General features: G+C 43.6%; 1 protein-coding gene across 1 annotated transcript; it reads left to right on the top strand.

Moving 5' to 3' along the window:
• Nucleotides 1-237: 237 nt before the first annotated feature.
• lratd1 (LRAT domain containing 1) lies at nucleotides 238-2,553 on the top strand. Its single transcript, XM_033648246.2, has 2 exons — nucleotides 238-378; nucleotides 806-2,553. Exon 2 carries the CDS (start codon nucleotides 843-845, stop codon nucleotides 1,629-1,631), a length of 789 nt encoding a protein of 262 aa, XP_033504137.1. The 5' UTR covers nucleotides 238-378; nucleotides 806-842; the 3' UTR covers nucleotides 1,632-2,553.
• Nucleotides 2,554-21,377: the final 18,824 nt, after the last annotated feature.

Raw genomic sequence — 21,377 nt, 5'->3', positions numbered from 1 at the left:
GCCGCCTATCGCCGCCAGCCGCCCTGCGCGCACCGGATTGGCTCCCCCAAGTGACTGGCGTGCTCTTTCCCTTTTCCCATTGGCTCGCACATAATGGACCCGTGACTGCGCTCCAGTGAGACGCGCTGGAGGCGGAGCGCGCCGGCCGAGGCGGAGCTCTCCTTGGTACTTAAACGGAGCTGGTGCTGAAAGAAGTGAAGTACTAGCACGCACGCACGGACAGCCGGAGCGCCCGGTGCGCGGTGCGAAGAGTGTGAGACAAGTGTAAGAAGAAAGAGGGGAAGCAGAAGAAGAGAGGGAAGGAGAGCAGGGGACCGTGCCGCCCTCTGTACTCATGGACCATAAGGATATTTAACCATTTGCCCGGGGAGCGCACAGGTAGCGTCTTTTTCCTCCTCATGTTGCGCCGTGCGTAAAAGCACAGGATTTGCCTTTACTCACCATTTCCTCACTCTTTAGCAGCTGCAAGCTTCACACTATTCTTCCCTCCTTTTTCCTTCTGCATGGGAACTGCAGGCTCTTTTACATTCCTCTGGAATTAATGATTGACTAATGGGTGTGAAGGGAGCAAGGGGCAGTGGATCATTGATTGTCTTAGTGTACTCTGTCGGCTCGATAACACGAGAGAGCCCTTGCCCCCCTGCACAGGTGACTGCTGAGAAGTGTTGAGTGTTTTCTTAGCCTTTACTTTATTGAGCAAATGCAGGCAGGAGTTTGTGCATAACGCGCCTTGTTCTGTGATATTTTTACGCTATTGACACCACTCTGTGTGTATCACTGTCTCCATCTCCCTCTCCCCTCTCAGACACCGCAGTCCATGCCTCTGCCTTGCCAGGTCATTGATGGGAAATCAACTGGATCGGATCACCCACCTCAACTACAGCGAGCTGCCCACGGGGGATCCGTCCGGGCTGGAGAAGGACGAGCTTCGGGTCGGCGTCGCCTACTTCTTCTCTGACGAAGAGGAGGAGGTGGACGACCGCACTCCGTCCGACTGCGGCTTCACCAAGGACCACAGCCCGGCCGAGGAGGGACCCTTCTCGGTCAGCGAGGTGGAGTACTCCGCCTTCTGCTCCCAGGAATGCATCTTCTCCAAGCTGCGGGAGAACGAGGACTTGAATGTGTACTCGGCCAAAACTTTGCTGACTATGTGCAAACCGGGGGACCTGCTGGAGCTGGTGACCACGGCGCAAGCCCCCCACTGGGCCATCTACGAGCAGGACGACCAGGTGATTCATCTGCACAAGGGCGAGATCCGCAAGGACAGCCTGCTTGAGATCAGCAGCGGCCGCCACGGGAGGATAGTGAACAATCGGTACCGGTACCGACCGCTTCCTCCTGACCTAGTGATGCAGAACGCAGCGGGACACCTGGGCCTGAGCAGCGAGGAGATATGCTGGACCAACTCGGAAAGTTTCGCAGCTTGGTGCCGCTTTGGGAAACGGGAGTTCAAAGCTGGGGGAGAGGCGCACTCGGCGGAGCAGCAGTATTTCCTCAAAGTGCATCTGTCCGGCAGCGGGGTGCACACTCTGGTCTTTCGCAGCCTGGAGGACATGATCCGGGAGAGGAGGCGAGTGGACGCCAGTGGAATTCTCAAAGAGCTGTCTTTGGTTAACGGGGGCAAGGAGTGATCAGGGATTCCGTTTGATATCCTCTCCTCTACCCCCCCTCTCCTCCTCTCCTCTCCTCCTCTCTTTCCCCCCTCTCCCCCGCTGCGCACGGACGCACAGTTTTGCGCACAGGCAAACGTACTCGCACACACAAGCACACACACATGCAAAAGGACCTGTTGGTTTTGGACTGTTTGTTACGGATGGACCCCCGAGCTGCTGCTGCTGCTGCGTCTGGACCACAGGCGCTCTGTGGAAATGCCATCAAAATTGCAAGAGTGTTGAAAACTGAGAGAGAGCGCGGCCATACAAACAGACAACGCCCCTTCAGATTCAGAATTCGTGCTGAGTGGGACACACGATTTCTGCCCCCCCAAACCCCCCCCATTCCCCCCTCCTCCCCTTTGAACAGTGAAATCACCTTTACAGACCGTACATAGCGCACACGGCTCGGTTTGGTTTTCTGTTTAATTTCTCGGGATAATGGAAGTGGCCCCCTCTCGGCGTATAGGGCGCCTGCTGCGGCAGACCAGACGGTGAGAGATGGGGGGGTGAAAAAAGATGAAAGATAGGATCTGGGATGGCTCTCGAAAAGTCTCCCTTCTATTTTTTTACTGTTAGCTTTAAGAACCGGGACTGACCATAACACAGATCCACTAATTCATAGACCTCTGACAGTCCCCAGATGGCTACGCAGTTGCCTAAACAAAGCATTTGGCTTGTTCAAGCTCCCCCTCCTCTTTTCTTTTTGCCATAACAAGAGTATTGTCATTTCCACAATGCTGTCATCCTGCTCCACAGCACTGGATGTATGTGTAAATTGTATTCATATATATTGATTTGAACTTGAGTCCCTTATTTTTGTATTTAAGTTTAGTGGATTTAACCCTGATCTCTCTCTTTTTTTTTTTTTTTGGTTCAAAAATAAATGGAGGTTGAAATATGAAAAGAAGCTCTCGGGTCTGGCAGGTGTTGTTTTGGTCACACATAATTACGTACACACAAACAGCATGATCTCTCACTTTCACTCACACACACTCACACACACATGCACAAAGAGGGTTATATGAATTATTTATGCGCCAGTGCCTCCTGACCTGCCTGGAGCCAAATGGGCTTCATATATCTGCACAGTATTTGGAGGCAGCAAAATGGTCATCTGCATCAAACCCATAAAGGCTTTATGAAAAAATCCATATGGGATCTGGGAGCTACAGTACAGAGGTGATGGGAACATGCAGTGTTTGGCCACAGGCTGTTTTTTTCGTCCATGTGTGGGTTTTAACGTCCACGAGCATGTTGATCTCCAGGTTACTCCTTGTGTTTAAATACCACACATGCGGGCTTCTTACATCACATTCCACCGTGGACAAGATGTCCTCTGTATTATCACAAGGAAACACGCTGTGTTTGTTGTGGCACCTGCGTCCGTCTGCAGTGGCGTTATCTCTGGATTGATGTTTTGACTGCTTTGCTCTGAAAGTCAGACGGTGCCTTCCCGTCTCTCTTGGGGGATCTGCTGTGGTGTCGGCGAAGGTGGGATTAACCACCTCAGTTGAACTTCTCTCGTCTCCTCAGGTTTGGTTAATTAAGAGTGGATTTATGGGAAGCTTCTGCTGTGATGTGTCTTTGTTCTGCCTGTGATTGTACAGTAAATGAGCTGAGGATGTTTCCAAGCCTATCTGCTTGGATCTACACCTCTGGGTGCTTGTGGTTTTACGCTGTCGTAAATAACCGAGCTGCAGCTGGAGTGGCAGACAAAGAGTTAGCATGTGTTTGTGCAGGATACAAGCATGCAGGGTTGCACCGTGTGTGTGTTTGTCTCTGGTGGGACTTGATGTTTGTTGCGCTGACAAGCTCAATCAGACCCAGGTTGTCTCCTTGTTCTGTTTGTGGGTGTCTGAGCGTGCAGATGTTGCAGTCTCGCCCCTCAGATGCGTTTCATGTCAAAATACAGACTAATAAGCCTTCGCATCTTGTAAATGTGCGTTGAGAAGATTTTCCCCAGCTATTGACCCAAATACTTTGTTCTATCAGCTTTGCTGTGAATGTATTGACACAATTCTTCTCTTGTTAACTCCCCTTTCCTCTAATTCTCTTTGGCTCCAGTTGGCTGGTGTTTTCTCCCGTCTTTGCTCCCCCCTCACCTTTTGTTTCTCATTTTTCATTTCTTTTTACTGCCGCCACAGCAAAACCACCCCGACATCAAATCCTGTTTCACTTTTATTCTGACAGTTGGCAAGAAAAATAATTGAAATCGTGTTTGTAGATGTATTAAAATGGATGTTTCAGATTTGAAATGAGAATTAAATTTGGATTTATTTATTCCAGCTATCCAAACGGGTCATTTTTGCAAACAAATGTCTATTCTGGATAAATTTAGGCAAACATCCATTTTAATCTCCTTGCTTTTTCCTGTGTTTCACCGGCTGACGACTGTTCCTGTCTGCTCAGTGCGTTTCTAACAGGCTCCATGTTAAATTGAGGTTGCCCCAGGTGGGTGATTGTGTGTGTGTGTGAGTGCGTCAGACATCCCCCCTGTGAGTTTGAGAAATCAGGGTACTGGGGCAGCCGGTGTTAGAGTTTGTATGTGTGTTTGTGGCCTGTGACTAATAGGCCTCGGAAAAAGATTTACGTGTGTGTGTGTGTGTGTGTGTGTGCTCCAGGCAGATAATGCACACCACATTGTTAGCTTGAGGAGAGGCTTCTGCCATCTGACATGACATTGTCTGTATATGTGTGTGTGTGTGTGTGTGTGTGTGTGTGCATCACTTTCAGCTCTATATAGTGCACTATATGTGTGTGTGTATGTGAGTGAGTGGGTGAAAGTGTGACACCTAACTACCAAAGCAGGTTGTGCCAGTCTGTTCTTACTCCTAACTTGTCAGGTGCCGCCGCTTTGTCAGTGATTTTGGCATTGGATACCGGTGCACAAAGGCACCTTTCGCGGTGGTGTGATACACTCGGGGCAATGGCTATTTCTGAGACCGCCTGCAACAACTGATGAAGAGTGTCTGGCGGGTTTGTCAGTGGATGTCACCATCAGATGCTGACCATTGAGACACTCTTCATGACAGTATGATTAGCATCGGGCAGCAGCTATTTTTGACGCCACTGGCTACTACTATAACGTAAAGAGTGAGAAAGTCCATATAGGGTGGGTGGAGGTGGATGTGGATGGGTCAAACACTCTCCAGACTTTCTCCCAGGAGCCCACTGTTAAGTTATTGGAATTATTTCGGCCTGTGCTCATTCTGAAGTCGTTGAATACTGCTGCTTTGTCAGTGATTTCAGCATCAGATACTGGTGCATAGAGGCACCTTCTGTGGCTGTATGAGACGCACCAAGCGATGGCAACAACACAACATGTCAAATACTGTTGCTTTGTCAGTGGTTGTCGGCGTTAGACACCGATGCACTGAGACACTCTTCACAATGGTATGATACGCATCTGGCGGCGGCTATTTCTGAGCAAGTGAGTCCATATAGGGTTGGTGGTAGCGGATGTGGACCAGTCAAACAAACTCCAGACTTTTGTCCGTGAGCCCACTGTTCATTTCTCGTGTGAAACCAAAAATCAATGGAGTTGTTTCAGCCAGTTCTCCTTCAGAAGTCGTTGACTACCGCTGCTTTGTCAGTGATTTCAGCGACAGACATCTGACGCCTAAAGCCACCTTTGGCAGCGGTATGATATATGACTGGGCGGCGTCAGTATGACACACAGTTGGATATAACTTTTTGCAGTGTTATGATACACTTCCGGTAGGCTGGACGGCACCTTTTGCAGTGGTAGATATGCTGGTGGATGGCGGCAAGTTGAAACACTGCCAATAAGGATGTAGTCAAGGGAGCTAGAAAGTCCCTGTAGGGAGGGTGTGAGGGGTGTATGCGTCCAATAAACCCTGGGCATTCACCTGGGAGCTCAGTGTTTGCTTCCTGTATGAATGTAGAGCCAAATTATGATGTTTTTTTCTAAACCTAACCACCTGCTTTTGTTGCCTTAACTTAACCACATGCTTTTGTTGACGTCCCGGCATTGGTAGCAGGGTCCTCGGACGTCAACAGCAGATGCAGAAGGAGACCTAGTGTGTAATATGTAGACGTGAAAGGTCACTGAGAAATTGGCGTTGGGATGAGAACCTGTTGGTTATTTTGATAAAATAGTCAGGGCCGCCATCGGGGGGGGTCAAAGAGTACAGGTGACCCCGGCCCAAGGCCAATGGGGGGCCATGAAAAGGTCTTTGTTTGACCTTTAAATTGGATCAAGTACAGCAATTTCCTTACTGAGTTAAATCCCTGACAATATAGTTTATATGTTTTTACATGATAAATGAATTTATTTTTAATAACTTAGGGTGCTTTCAGACCAAGAGTTGTCTTGCTTTGGTCTGAATCAGGGACTGATTTTGTTCCAAAGTTGTATAACTGCCTAGAGTTGGTTCGTGTTCTCACGGCAGCATTTACAAGCGGACCAGATCAAATGCCTTGTGTGAGAAAGCTGCTCTTGATTGGTCAGAATTTCCATGCAATCCAGGAAGTAAACCAAACGTTGAAGAAGAGTACACTTGCAAGATAAATGTGACACTTTCTAATGTCACAATGGAGGGACAACTACGCAGGTTGATTTTAGCGCTGCTCATCGTGGACTATATTGCTGTCATTGTTCATTTTAGTCAAACCATACAGTTTGAAAACGAGGCGCGGCTCCAACTAGAAAACAATGTTTTGATGCATTGGATGTGCTGAATGTGCATATTAAGGCAGTACAGGAGGAGGCGCACATTAATAATCCTCCAGGACTGTAACATGCTCATGTTTAACCCAAACAATGTGTCATGTGACTGCAGTTGGTTCAGATCCAGGTCGGAACACATTCTCACCACAAACGAACCGCACCAGAGTTCATTTGTAACCGGACCGAGATCTTCTTGAAGAGGTGGTCTCGGTCCAACCTTTTTGGTGCAATTGCTGTGATCACACCTGCCCAAACTAACCGCACTTTGGGGGCAAACAAACTTGAGTTTGATTAAACTGAACCAAACAAGGCAGGTGTGAAAGCATCCTAAAACACATTTCAATGTGCCATTGAATGCTCCCACCCCCTGCAGGTATTGTGAAATGGTGTGGTCCATCTGACAGCAGGTGTCAGAGGCGCGATGTGGAGAACTCATACGCGCCGCTAATGTAAAGATGTTAGGTGGACTGCTGCCTGATTAGCTAAGTCAAAGTGCCCACTTTGGGAAACGTTGTCCCTCTGCCCATGTTTCCTAACAGCTGGTCTGAGAGTAGTGTGCTTGATTGTGTAGCATGTTACACTGGTGACGTATGGTTCCTGGTTCAAACCCATAGGGGCTTGAACCCAGGGTGGGGGAGCCCTTCTGTGTAGACTTTGCATGTTCTCCCCGTGTCAACATGGGTTTCCTCCAGGTGCTCCAGCTTCCTCCCACAGTCCAAAGACATGCAGGTTAATTGGTGACTCTAAATTGTCCGTAGGTGTGAATGTGAGTGTGAATGGTTGTCTGTCTCTATGTGTCAGCCCTGTGATAGTCTGCTGACCTGTCCAGGGTGTACACCGCCTCTCGCCCAGTGTCAGCTGGGATAGGTTCCAGCACCCCGCGACCCCTCACAGGATACGGAAAATGAACATTGTATATAATAAGCGCCAACTGAGACGCCATCCAGGAATGTCCAAAACCACCCCAGGAGGTTACTATGGTGATGTTTAGGACACACCGACAAAGCAGCAGTATGTGACGAGTTGAGATGAGAACAAATTGGCTGTTACCTTTCTATCTCTATCTATCTCCCTACATATATATACGTGTACATATAGGCCACATGGTGTGTGCATGTGTATTCATGAAGGTCTGCATTTTTGTATCCCATCAGCGACACTGTGAGAGTAAATGCTGTTACTAGGGCAACTCCAGCCACTGCCATACTGTATATCCACTGAGGTCTTGTGTCTGCATGCTTGTGTGTGTGCCCGTGCAAACCCTCCACGGCTTAAAGCTAGTTGTTAGCCTTAATAGCGACTCGTGTAAGACAAACATATGACAACCAAATCTCTCTCTCTCTGACTCTTTCTCTCCCTCTCCCTCTCACACCGGGTCATTGGGGAGCAGCTATTGTTCGTTTGTGCAGTGCAATGGATGTATTCAGTGCACACTGGGGTTTGTCAGAGTGTGTGTGTGTGTGTGCGTGTGTGTGTGCATCTGGACAAAGCGGATCCCAGCTAGCCTGCTGCCAGCTAAATCAGTGGTCTCAGAGGAGATGTTCTGGGGAGGAGGCAACAAGACAGAGTATCCTGTCTGCGTGATGCTTTTAAGAGGATCTCCCTCTAATCTAGACACTGGCCTGGACTCCCAGTAGACTGAAGTGTCTTGTCTTCCTCTTCTGCCGTTTTTTAAAATGGGCGCTTTATTGAACAACAACAATGACTGCACAGCTGGAAATGGAAATTAGACGGTGGTAAATGGGTTACATGCTGTTAAAGCGCTGTTAACGGTGGCTGCCTCTAAACATCTGTTGTGAAAACGTGTGCATACATCACATGCAGTGTTCCTATGTTTGAGCCAGCGTCTACATACTGACATTTAAAACTGATTATAGGCTGCAACACATTTGTAATCTCAGTTACTTTGACAGCTGGCTTATCAGTGCTCTCACAGCATTGTCTGTCTTGTGCAGTGATTAAAGCTGTAATAGGTTACTGTTAATATGAAGAGTCACTCGGACAGGTGCTTGGACTGTGAATCTTTAAGCTGGGCCATAAAACTTGAATGCGGCATCCTAGTGTGTCATCACTGTTTATCAGTAAAATAACTTCTACATCTTACACAGCATAAAGGATAGGTCTGGTAATGGTGATGGTCTGGTGGAGTATTGCCTATTGAATCAAAGCCTTAATAGCCATACGCCTTCATATATTCCTTCAATATTAAAAACACATAATCAAGCCACATCATTGCACTGCCTTACATTTATTATAATGAACATATGCACTGTAGTTTATTGTGACTCAGTATCACATACACTGTTGTGTGTGGGGTGGTAGTTTCCCCCCTTGTTACAGGGTAACTGCATGGTTTGCAAGCTGTAATCTAAAGCATTTCCCAACTGGTGGGTCACGGTCCAAAAGTGGGTCATGGGTCCATTATGAATGACATACATGTCAAGTTTGTAAAAAACACACTTTTTAACACAATTTTCGGTACAAAGTTTTTACTCTGAAGTGTTGTTTCCTGCTGTAGAGTGAGTGACTAACGGACAGCTACTTGACAGAGACAGCAAACTAGCATAACGACATGGCCAAACACAAATATGATACTGAATGTATTAAACTGTGTGGACCATGAACAGTAGATATGTTTCCATCCAAAAGTGATTCGAATCATTGGGAAATGCGCAATAGAAGAAGTACGAATCCTGTGTGTTTCCATTAAATGTACGGACTTTGGTGAAAACTGTGAACCGGAAACAAAACGAGTCTCGCATTTTCTTCTTCTACGTTTTCTGGCGGTTGGCAACCAGCTTGTAAATGCATTATCGCCTTCCCGGCCCAGAGTGTGGATATCACCATGGAGAGAGGTGCGCTATGTCAGACTTAATTTGAACATAACCGTTTCCATCCCCCGTTTTGCGAAACAACATTTTTTCGAATCAACCAAAATCCAGCTAAAGCGAGCGTATTTTTTTCCATCATAATTTTCCCATGTGATACTTCTAGTTGCGCATCTAAACAGGCTGATGGAAACATGGCTACTGACTTAGGGTGCTTACAGACCTAGAGTTGTCTTGCTTTGGTCTGAATCAGGGACTAATTTTGTTACGAAGTTGTATAATTGCCTAGAGTTGGTTCATGTTCTCACTGCGGCATTTACAAGCGGACCAGATAAATTGCCTTGTGTGAGAAAGCTGCTCGTGATTGGTCGGAATTTCCATGTGGGAAAAATCCAGACCCAGGACATGGTATAGGGACTACATATGTTATCTGGCCTGGGAACACCTCGGGGAGGAGCTGGAAAGCATTGCTAGGGAGAGGGACGTCTGGGATGCTTTGCTCGACCTGCTGCCCCCACACCAGATTTGGAAAAGTGGATAAAAATGAATGGATGGATGGATGGTGGAGACAAAAATGGTAAATTAAAGCTATGCTGATGCATGTGCCGCAGCAGCGCTCATACTTCATGCTAACCCTGCATAAGTCAGTGTCTCCCCAGGAAAAAAAAGTCTGGACACGCCACTGGTCAATGGATGTTCATGATGAATGTGAGGTTCTTAGCTCAGCTGAGTTTCAGTCTACTATACCTTGAGAGGGTCTACCATGCTGGCGCTAACCTAACCTAACATTTCTAGGACAGGTGACTCTTTAACTTCACTTTTGAGTTATGACTATATCAGATGTTGTCCAGGCAAAGGAGCAAACCTGCTTGTGTGCGTGTTTTGGTCAATGAGCTTTGTGGGATCTCAAGTTTTCTCACACTTAAAGTGGACCTGTTGTGCTCAACTCCAGGTTCCTGCTTGTATTTGTGGTTTCGACATGTTTACAAGATTTTATGGTAAAAAAAAACACACTGTCTGTGCTGGAACACCTGTATTCACCCTCTGTCTGAAATGCTCCAGTTTTCTCTGATTGGTCAAAGTTTCCGGGTCTACTGCATCTTGTTTTATTTGGAGCTGGGGAATGACCGTAACGGAGAATATCTGCACTTTCTACCATGGGAAATCACCATTTAAAGCTTATAAACACAACCGGATATGTTCCAGCAGGAATATGATCCGAAATCAGGGAAAATTTAACAACACCAGCAACCAAGACTACACGTTTCTCTGATGTTATCATGTAGCATTCATGCAGGAGTGTAGGCCCTGGAGCAGACGACTCTATAAAGAAATCGTCACAAGCTGACATCAGCTTGTCTCAAAAGTAGAAAGAAACTGTTGGACACAGTATACAGAATGGCATTTGCTGACTATATCACTCTTACATACATTTACCTCATTGTTGAAACCCTGGCATGTTTAATACGAACGTATATGACAGAAGGAAAAGCTTTATAGGTCCCCTTTAACAAGGGAAGACTGCAAAGGAAAATGAGGGGAATCCCAGCTCTATAAGGACATATGGTATAGTTAAATGTTTGAGTTGGAGTGGAGCACACAAACGTCCCCACACTGCAAACAGTAACTGTGCCCCGCCTAGCTTTAGGTACAACAGGTGGACTAACTGACATGCAAATAAACACCTCTGTTCAAACAAGATCGTTTGTCTGCACCTGGCCACTGTAAATGAAGTGCTGTCTGAATTCAAATTTAGTACTCTGTCACAGCTTGGTACAAACTGGACAAAATGTTTTGATATGAAGGCAATTTTGAGTTTCTGTGCATTTTGCACTGCGGCTTTGTTTTGTCTTTTTTTGCACCTACAGCAAAGTGATAATTTTGTCATCAAGGGTGGATTCACTTTTGTTTGTTTTTTGCAAGGATTTGGGTTTTTTTGTGTGTGGCAGTGGTGGAAGAGGTATTGCAATCCTTACCTCAAATAAAAGTGGAAATACCACATTTGAAAATACTACAATTTAAAGTCCCAAAGTACAGAGGTGTTAGCAATAACATGTTTATAAAGTATCAAAGGTAAAAGCACCCATTTACTGTCAGATGTAATGTAATGTTGTAGCTAAGGAGACATGTAATGCTGCAGAGACATACAAACCTCACCCACTACTAATACAAGACAAACCCACCAACATGACAGCTATCTGAACCTTGCTACTATGCTACATTGTAATGAATATATGAGACCAAATGTAGCATTAATCCACTTTATAATTCATAATACACGAAGATGTGATTCCTTTATAAATAACAAGTTGTAACCCTTCTAATTATCGTAACCTTAACATCCCCCTAACATTAGCTAATCACTAACGTTAGCATAATGAGATGTAGCTTCCCATTACCCTTAACCTAACCTTAATGTTAATCCTTCATAGCTAAATAATTGTTTACTCTCGAGTAGTTTACACCTAGTTATTTAACATTAGCATAAATGTAGCCCTCCCATTAACTTTAACCAAACTTTAACCACTTCTCTTTTTAACATTAATACTTTATAGCTAGCTAATTACTAACTTAACATTAGCATAATGAGATGTAGCCTTGCCATAAACCTTAGGCCTACCCTAAACTTGCCCTCCTCTTTTAACATTAATACTTCATAGCTAGCTAACTGCTAACTTAGCATTAGTATAAGAAACAAGATGCAGCCTTCCCATTACCCTTACCCTAACCTTACCACCTCTTTTAACATTAATACTTCATAGCTAGCAGATTGCTAACTAAGCATTAGCATAAGTAATAAGATGTAGCCTTCCCTTACCCTTTCCCCAACCTTAACCCCCTCTCTTTTAACATTAATTTTTCATAGCTGGCTAATCACTAATTTAGCAATTTGTTAGGGCTTCCGGGCCAAGGTGCGAAGGGGGCTTATCATGGACTGACGTGTATGTGTCTACTACTACTATAATCTATAAGAGCATACCATGTTTAAAGGTATACTATGCCAGAATGTTTTTTAATTTTTTATTTTTTTGGTGCCGTGTCCCTGATTTTTGTACCTTCCTCTTGTATGTATACTCCTTACAATGTGACACCTGGTCGCTATGTTTTTATAAAGTTCTGACCGTATCTGCACGCTGTGCCAGGACCTTTAAGAAAATAGCAAAATAAGAGGAAAATAATATGGATAAAGGCCAGGGTCTCTGCGGAGAAATACATCGCCACATACTTCCAGGGCGTCTAGGGAAATGTTGCTTAGTATTCCTTCAATTAGTTGATCATTGTGCTTCTTGAGTATAACGATGGCTGTTACATAAATGCTGTGGAGTGAAACGTGGGCTACAATATTTTCCTCTGATATGCAGTGGAGTAAAGGCTCATTTATACTACCTTAATGTACGAAAATAGATCGTTTCAAATGCTGTAACTGTCACTGCTCTCATACCTCCACGTGTCCTTTATGTTGGCATTGATATATCCAATAGATGGCATTAGAGGGCAGAGTCAGGGTATGGGGTAGTTGCAGGAGGTTGTAGATGGCAATGGTCTGTTAGATAAATACACCGCGACGTGGATGGAATTATTACGAAGTATTCTCACTATATTAGCAATTTGTTCTGTTCCGCCATTTTTGCAATGTCTTTGTTGTGTCCTAAGGTCGTAGCTCGCTTGAACTACGCTACACTGCCCCCACAATCTCCAGTGGTACTGTCCACTTTAAACATATCTGTATGCCTTTAGAAAACATGCACAAAAAAGACGAATTTACTGCAGAGGACAGAGAGAAGGCTCTGTCTGTGCCCCTATCTAACATTTTAAATGAGCATAAAGAAGCCATTAAAGTATCAAGTTGCATAAATTGAAAGTAAAGTAGCACCTAAAAAACAGTAAATATACTTAGATGCGTTCCACCACTGTGGTTGGGTGACTCCACTGAATAATCTTTAGGGAACTTATAAAACAACTGCTCTTAAAAAGCTTTATGAAGTCGATGTTATTACCAGAGCGAGCGTTATGTGTTTGGTCAGTGGCAAAAAAACACTTTAAGGTGATAAAACCCAACAGTAGGCAACCATTATCCTCCAGCCCATAAATTTTGTGTTGTGAGGGCAGGTGCTCCAACATTTGACTGTGCTTCACTGAGTTTAGGGACTGAATGGCCTCAGGATATGTGCTCTGCCACAGCTGCACTGCTCCGTCCTCAGAGCCTCTCCACCTCCATCAGGAGACAGTGACTGCTAAATGTCAGCAGCATATTGTCAACAGCCTCTTAAAAATATTGTAGGAGTACATTTCATTTATTTGGCTGTATGGCTTTACAAACATTTCCTCGGTGTTTACTCTGGGCACCAAAGATGAAGATATTTGATTGCTTTTGGAAGGGAAGAAAAGAATCAGCCATCATGGGAGTCAGATATGTCGAGGATGACATTTGTGAGGTGAAATCTAATTTGGATGAGACTGAAATGAAAAATTTTGACCGCAGAAGTCATTTCCCATTCCTTTGACAGCAGCAGGTGCCATTCATGGACATTTTGTAAATGTCTCATCACATTTGCTTTTAAGTCTTTAATAATCAGTGTGTTACAAAGCAGTGAATCACCTCCATTTATAACAGCCATAACTAATGTGCATTTAGTTTCCAGAACACATTTGTACATAATAATCAGCAATTTTGCTACAACATTAACATTAATACAAACTGAAATTTTCATGAGAACATTTTAAAGCTTCCCTTTACTTCAAAATCAGTTTCTCTGATCTGTATCTTTGCAAAATGTGTCACTAGAGACGTGTTTCATATTCTTCAACTGAAAGGGATGTCTCTGCACTTCCCTACAATCTGAGATTCAAACGCATGTCAGGCAAGCTAGATTGTGTGTCTGTGTCACTCTGCAGTTACACCTCCAAAAACACTAGTTGGCAGTGGGGTTTCAGTGTGCTGTAAAGTTTAGTTGATTCAACACATATTAAACACACATTAAACATGGCTTAATAGAGACCAATTTCAAACACAAGTACACAAATCAGCTTCACTATAACTCGCAGCATTCACAGACAAAGCACTTGTCTTTTGGTGGACACATTTTCCCCACAAATACAACATGCTAATGTTATTAGCACAGGGATTTGGCAGTTTACATTGTATAAATTAGCCTAGCAGCTAGTGAACTTTTCCTCTACTCATATGAAGCCAGGGACAACAGCAACATTTAACAAAGGTAACTTTACAAAATTCGGCTCCACTGTAACTCACAAGGTTCACTGACAAAACAACTGTCAACACGTTTTCCAAACAAATACAACATGCTAACGTTATTAGCACAAGCCTGTGGCATTTTACATTAGCCTAGCGACTAGCAGAGATTTCCTCTGCTCACATGAAGCCAGGGACAACAGCAACATTTAACAAAGCAACATTACAAAGTTCAACTCCATTACAACTCACAAGGTTCACGGACAAAACACTTATCTTATATAGTAAACAGGTTTTCCAAACAAATATATCATGCTAACGTTATTAGGTCAAGCTTATGGCATTTTACATTGTTTAAATTAGCCTAGCGACTAGCTTAAATTTCCACTACCCATATGAAGCCAGGATAAATCACACACTAGACTTAAAATGCTATTTTGTGGAGGCTTTATTGTCTTCAATTTATTGTTTCTTATCTGTTTCAGCTTACAAAAATAGACAGGAGGACTGCATTGCCGACATGCAGTTAAATTTCTGCGGAGGTGCATGTCAGGCTATGACGTAGGCTACAGCATTGATTTGACGCAGAAGTATGAATCCCGCTTTACACAAGAGCCGGTCACATTTTACAACGGGAAACACATAGGAGAAAAGACTTTGACAAAACACCTGAAACCTCCGGCTCAGAGCTGTCAGAGAGCAGAGTTAGCATTAGCATAGGTCAAGTTCTGACCACAAACATGATTGAGTGAGCAATTTTTTCATTGTAAACCGTACCCTGGAGCCGCCATCAACTATCTTCAAAAAACCCATCATAGCAGGTATAATTGTATACACATCTTTTAAAGCTGTGTCAGCAACTGCCAGTTAGCCTGCAAGCTAACAAGAAACAGAAAAGATGCTAACTACACTTAACATTCTGATACATTTGCTAATCCTGGTTTTGCTGCACAGCAGACTGACTGTGATATGTATGGCTGAATCTCTCCGCTGTTTTCTTTAATGCAGTGTTCATTCTACAAGCGAAAGAGCAGCAGGCTACATGCCATTTTCAGTGGAAGCTAGTGACATGCGGCTACAAACTGACGCCTGACACTTGTCACAGCAGATGGGTGTGATGCACAAAAAAACAAAGTTAAGTTAGCGTCAAGTTTTCTAGCACTCCAGTTACACGGTCAGTTGATGAAATGGTTTGTTTCTAGCTGTGGCACTGTGTTATTTAGCTTGATTAGCTGATGCTAGCTTCTAGTGCATTGCGGAGCACATAGGGATGCAATGGGGCGGCAAAATGTGATGTCAAACTAGGGCTCAGACTGATGAAACGCAGATATATTTTTGACCAAATACAAATTTTGGGTCAGGTTCAGTCAGGGTGCATTGTTGCAAGTAGCAGACACACAGAAGCCTGAGAGAGTAGATCTGCTTCTGGCTCCTTTTTATGTCGAGAAACTATGTTAAAAAAGAATATTAATGCTAACAGAGTATTTTTACATACTTTAAAGCCCGTCTGTGGGGACACTTTTACAAGAGAATGTGATTTGAGTTCATTATATTAACGACTATGAGTTGCTTTAGCCCCCTGCGGAGGTCAGAAGTAGCGGGGATTCATTGTCTGGTTCAAACACACTCCTGCAGGTCTATCACAGGGGTTAACCCCGGGTTTACTGGTTAGCAGACATACTGTACCCATCAGTCCACCCTGACTGTTCTACTATGTGTGGCCTCCGTCCGTTTCTTCACCCCGTAATGAGTGAGCGAAGTTGCCCTCAGGCTGCGTCCCAGTGCAATCACAGTTTGATTAATGGGAAGGACCTAACATGGTCCCATCTTTCTGTCTCTATGGTTTGAACCCTTTTTAAAAAGTCACAGGAAAAGGTTACTGTAAATGTCATTATGAGCATTTCACAACCTTCCTGGCTGCCCTGCTCGGAATAACCCGCTGCTAAATGTCACTCCCTTAACATTTTGTCATGTTATACTCCGGAGTGTTTTCCCCAGTAAAGGTTTATATCCTACCATTTCATAATGTTACTCTTTGCACCTGGAAATTTCTCTTGCATCTTTTTACAATTGCACGCTGTTGAATAATGCCCTCAGTGAATTAATTTTTCACAGGGAACTGAGATCTTTGATTTTTTCCCCTCTCCCTCAGTCTAACGCTGCAGAAGTTCATGTGAGGATGTTGGTAATCTCTCGCTCTCTGGATAAGGACTTAAGAGTGCAGCTGGAAAACAAGCATGTGGTCATTTGACAGACAGTGTGTGGCCTGCTGAGGCTATTTAAGAGGTGAGAGGTTGGTGAATAAGCATGAAGCTCATCCAGGCCCGCAGCACATGTGCATATTTATGACTGTGGCTAATTCCCCCGCTCAATACGGCAACAATTGTGTGACAGGGCCGGGCAATAAAAAATAATATCTCAATATGTCTGACGACATGCTGCACAGCTCAATATTTATTCACTTCCTCTGTAATGGATTTACAAAATGATTTTTGTGAAAGAACAATAATTTAAACTAACCAGACTTTCACATTGTTAATGCTATACAGCGCAGCCTATAAATTAGTTTTTCAAAATTATTATTTTATTTATTCAACCTTTATCTGACCAGGAAGTCCCACTGAGATTGAAAATCTCTTTTACAAGAGCGATCCAGCCGAGGTTGAAGCCAATCAGAACACATTTAAAATGCAACAAATACAACATATAATACAAAAACCCACAGTAAAACTATTCAAACATAGTGGCCTCTCAAGAAAAACAAGCACATGTCTCTGTCACCACATTCTTGATGATGCCCTTAAATTAGGGTGACCATATTTTGATTTCCAAAAAAGAGGACACTCGGCCGGCCACGACATAGCCTACTTAAATGATACTCGCAGTTTACTCAAAGATGCCTTATAATTTTAATATATTTAAAATGTATATGTATGGATAGAAAATTCAGTTATATCACAAAACAATATCTCTCAAAGACAGAAATTCAGATAGGCCCCAATAGGGGACACATACACACACTAGAGCCCGACGGTACCCGACGGGTCGGGCCAGTTTGGTCAGAAATGTAGCTATAAATTGTATTCGGGCTCGGGTCGGATTCGGTCAGCTTTCAGTGAAAATGTAGTGTAAAAATAAATAAAATCCTATTGTCTGTCCTGTTTATTGCTTGGGCACTGTTATTTACGTGACAACACCTGAACATAACACACACCAACACACATTGGCTGTTTGTGTCTACCTCTCCCCTCTCTGGAAGTCTCGGACCTCCAGCCGCCCGCCTCCGCCTTGATTAAACACTGAAAATAAAATAAAAGAGGGAGACAGGTTTTTCCTATTTTATCTTATTTTGTTATATTTCTCCCTCTCCTCTCGCTAGAAGCGTCGGACCTCGCGCCTCCCGCTCCCGTCTCAAACACGGAGGTCTCCCTCTCCGCAGCTGAGCACCCACAGCACACGTCCGGCCTGTTAAATAGCCTGTAACCATTGTGTGACACAAACTCAGTGCTTTGGTCATTAAATAATGTCGGGCTCAGTTCGGGCTTGGACAGAAATATGCTGCCCGTGCCACATTCTAACACACACACAAACACACGGAAAACCGGACATTATCATCAGTTTATAAAAGACCCCTGGACGCCCCGGACGGGACGTGAAAAGTGGACATGTCCGGGCAAAAGAGGACGTTTGGTCAGCCTACTTAAATTCATGCATAAATATAAGTGTTTCTAATTTTAGATCTTTTTGAAGATTAGTCCATGTCCAAGGTGCACAGTAGGAAAATGCAGTTTTCCCCAGATCTGTTAAAAACCCGAGGTACATTAAAAGCAACCACTTTGCACTCCAAGAGAACTCAGACCCCTCTGAAGCAAACTGTACTGTATCTTGGGAGGTGGTCTGAGTTTGGTTCGCTTCCATTCTGTGGTGCGGTTCACTTAACTTGTGCCTTGTTAACACAAAGCGCTGCAGGTTCACTTTGCTCTTTGCCACTGTATTTAGCCCTCTAGATCACATTGCTTTTTACGGCACCCAGCTTGTTAAGACAACATCAACGTGGCTACTGCTAATGGCACTTCAGACAATGTAGTGCTGCTGAGGTCAGTTCATATGGATATTTTAAGGACTTATATGAACAAGTCAGTACAGATTCTACCAGAAAAATGCTCACATTTTTATGCTAATTGTGGCCCACACATCTGAAAAAACAAGTCAGAATGTCAAACACATTGGCAAGAAATTTCAAACAACACATTGAGGTGAAGCAGCCGACCAGTCTTGGGAATGATGATCACAAGAGCAGACTTTGTTTAAAAAGAAACCAGAATTACTGCCCTGAGGTTGTATGTTTCTGTGCAGCAGTCAATTTTGTTTAACAGTTTACATCCATGTCTGTGAAAACATGGATGCGTCACACACAGAACACAGGGGAGCTATACAATCAGCACAGTTTCAAGGTAGACACCCAATGTCCCCCCTTCTGTTCCTGAGATATGACGGTGAGTAATGGCCAAAAAAGTGTTTTTATGCAGAACATTATGATGTCACAGTGAAGATGACCTTTGACCTTTTGGATACAAAATGCCATCACATCATTATCATATTCTACCAGATGTTTGTTGAAAGTCTTGTCATAATTAGTGCAATAATTCTTGGGTTATGGCCATAAAACCATGTTCTGTGAGGTGACACTGACCTTGTACTTTGACGTGGATGTGCCAAATTTGAAAAAAATTCCCTGTAAGTCTTCCTGTGATGACATTGACCTTGACCTCTGACCACCAAAATCTAACCAGTTCATCATTACGTACAAGTACAAATTCAAAAAAATTATGAGGCCAAGACCACCTCTTCAAGAAGGTCTCAATCTGGTTGTTTTGGTGTGCACCCAGGTTCAATTGTTGTGCTGACATCTGCCCAAACGAGCCACACTTAAGGTGATATGTAAACTCATCTTCATTGGTCGACTACAAACATGACCTATCATGTGAAACATGGAAGTAGCTACATGCCCATTAGCCCACAGCGTCATTAACAGGCGGCTCGCTCAGTGTGTGACGTGCACTTGTAGATAAAATATATGCCTACATTAATGAAGGTTCATTAGTACGGTTTGTATTTCTCTGTAATGTAGCACAGTGTTAACAATGTTACTGATACTATTCTTTCTCACACCTTCAACTCAAACCATTGTGGTGCCCCGCCCAAAATATATAATTTAATAATTAAATTAATATCGTCAACATGCGGGCAACTAGTCGGCTAATGGCCCTAAATGATGATTATTGGTCGACTAGGAAAATGTTTACAGAGGAAACACATCTCTTCCTAGAAAAATAAAGTTCAGCACAGTGATGCAGGCTGAACACAGTGTAAATAAATGTGAGTTAATGACCGCAGCTGTAAAGTAAAATGACTGAAACCCAAGCTAATGATCAGTATTATATCCTCAGTACACAACTAGCAATCTCACTCACAATCTGTCTTTGATAAGCACTGATTACTCATCATCACACCATGTTCAGGGTTAACCTGCCAAAGAATTTTGGGCACGAATTTGCTCAAACAAACAACAGGAGATTACTATCAAACCTCCACGAGAGAGTAACAGTTGTGTGTATCCGGAGGTGAAGTTCAAAGACATTTCCTCCGCTGTAAATGTTGATTATAATAAAAACCTCAAGGATCAAATAAACACTAATAAACACGATGAATCAGTGCTCATCAGTGAGCAGCAACAGGTTCACGGATGAGGGGGTCGAGAATGAATCATAGATTGCTTGTCAATAACACTGCTGACACTCGTGACAATTAGTGTTGATGTTGTTTAACTGAGCCAAATGAGTTCTTCACTGCGGAGCAATCTGCGCACACACACACCACATATAGTCACAAGGAGCTAATGAGTGCTCCTTTAACATAAAATTAATGATGGTACACCTGCCAAAAGACGTGCTCTGTCTCACACACACACATACACACACACACACACACACACACACACACACACACACACACACACACAAACACTCAAACACACATCCAGCCTTAAAGTGGTCACTATTTTCACTGATGACACAAAACATCCACTGAGAAAAACACAATGATGCTTTTATATGACGTCGTATAAAATCGCTCACAAATTGCTGCCCTTTCTGGTGTTTTTCTCATCCTCTGATTCCTCTACATTCATTTCAACGCTGTCTATCACTCCTCGTCTCTTCCTGTGCTCCTCAGTCTCTCACACTCACCTCTCTGTGACCCACGCAGCATTTCTATTCTTGCCCACCACCACACCAGACTAATGGCTGTAAACTCAGTCCATCAGGTCGAACCACTTCCAGCTCTTCTTGCTGAAACCAGAGTTATTATAGTTTTGAATTTCAATCATTAATCCATTTCCCATTCGTCTATTATTTCTGTTTTTGAATCACTTTAGTTTAAGATAGTTTCCACTGGGGGGTGGCTTATTTTGGTTGCGTTTTTGTTTCCTTTTAGTTTCAGTTTTATTAGTTTCAGTAATATTATTATTATTTTTAACCATAACATTGGGGAGCTAATTGTCAAGGTCAAGATTTAAGAATTTCAGAATATGTATTACACATTCACGTCAGAAAACATTCTCACTCCTCATTCAACAAATACTGACACTTGTTCAAAGGCCCTACACGTCAAAACCATGACTCTCTGATACCCCTCTAGCATCAGTTTTGGATGTTCAGGGACGGCGTGTCAATTTACACTTCTTACATGTATTGTGTCTTTTCAAAATTAACTCCCATTTTCACAGGAAATGTACAGTTTCTGCTCATTCAATGCATACAGTCTCTTTTCAAAACAAATTTACAATATAGCAATAAATCTTTAGCCCCTTTTACACTACCAGATTTTCTGCGAATGTTGGGCCGGTTTGCCAGCAAGCTGCGAGCGTTTAGACACACAGAGCCAGATTGGCGAAATGATCCGAGGTGCCCAATTTTCCGCCTCGTAAGGGTAGTCATATTGGCGGAACA

The sequence above is a fragment of the Epinephelus lanceolatus genome, chromosome 13 (genome assembly GCF_041903045.1).
Source record: "Epinephelus lanceolatus isolate andai-2023 chromosome 13, ASM4190304v1, whole genome shotgun sequence".
Lineage (NCBI taxonomy): Eukaryota > Metazoa > Chordata > Actinopteri > Perciformes > Serranidae > Epinephelus > Epinephelus lanceolatus.
Note: the sequence above shows the minus strand (reverse complement) of the source record. Positions and strands in the feature narration are given on the sequence as shown.

Excerpts from the sequence above, each read along its gene's own strand:
- lratd1 (XM_033648246.2), top strand. The coding sequence starts at position 843 with ATGGGAAATCAACTGGATCGGATCACCCACCTCAACTACAGCGAGCTG.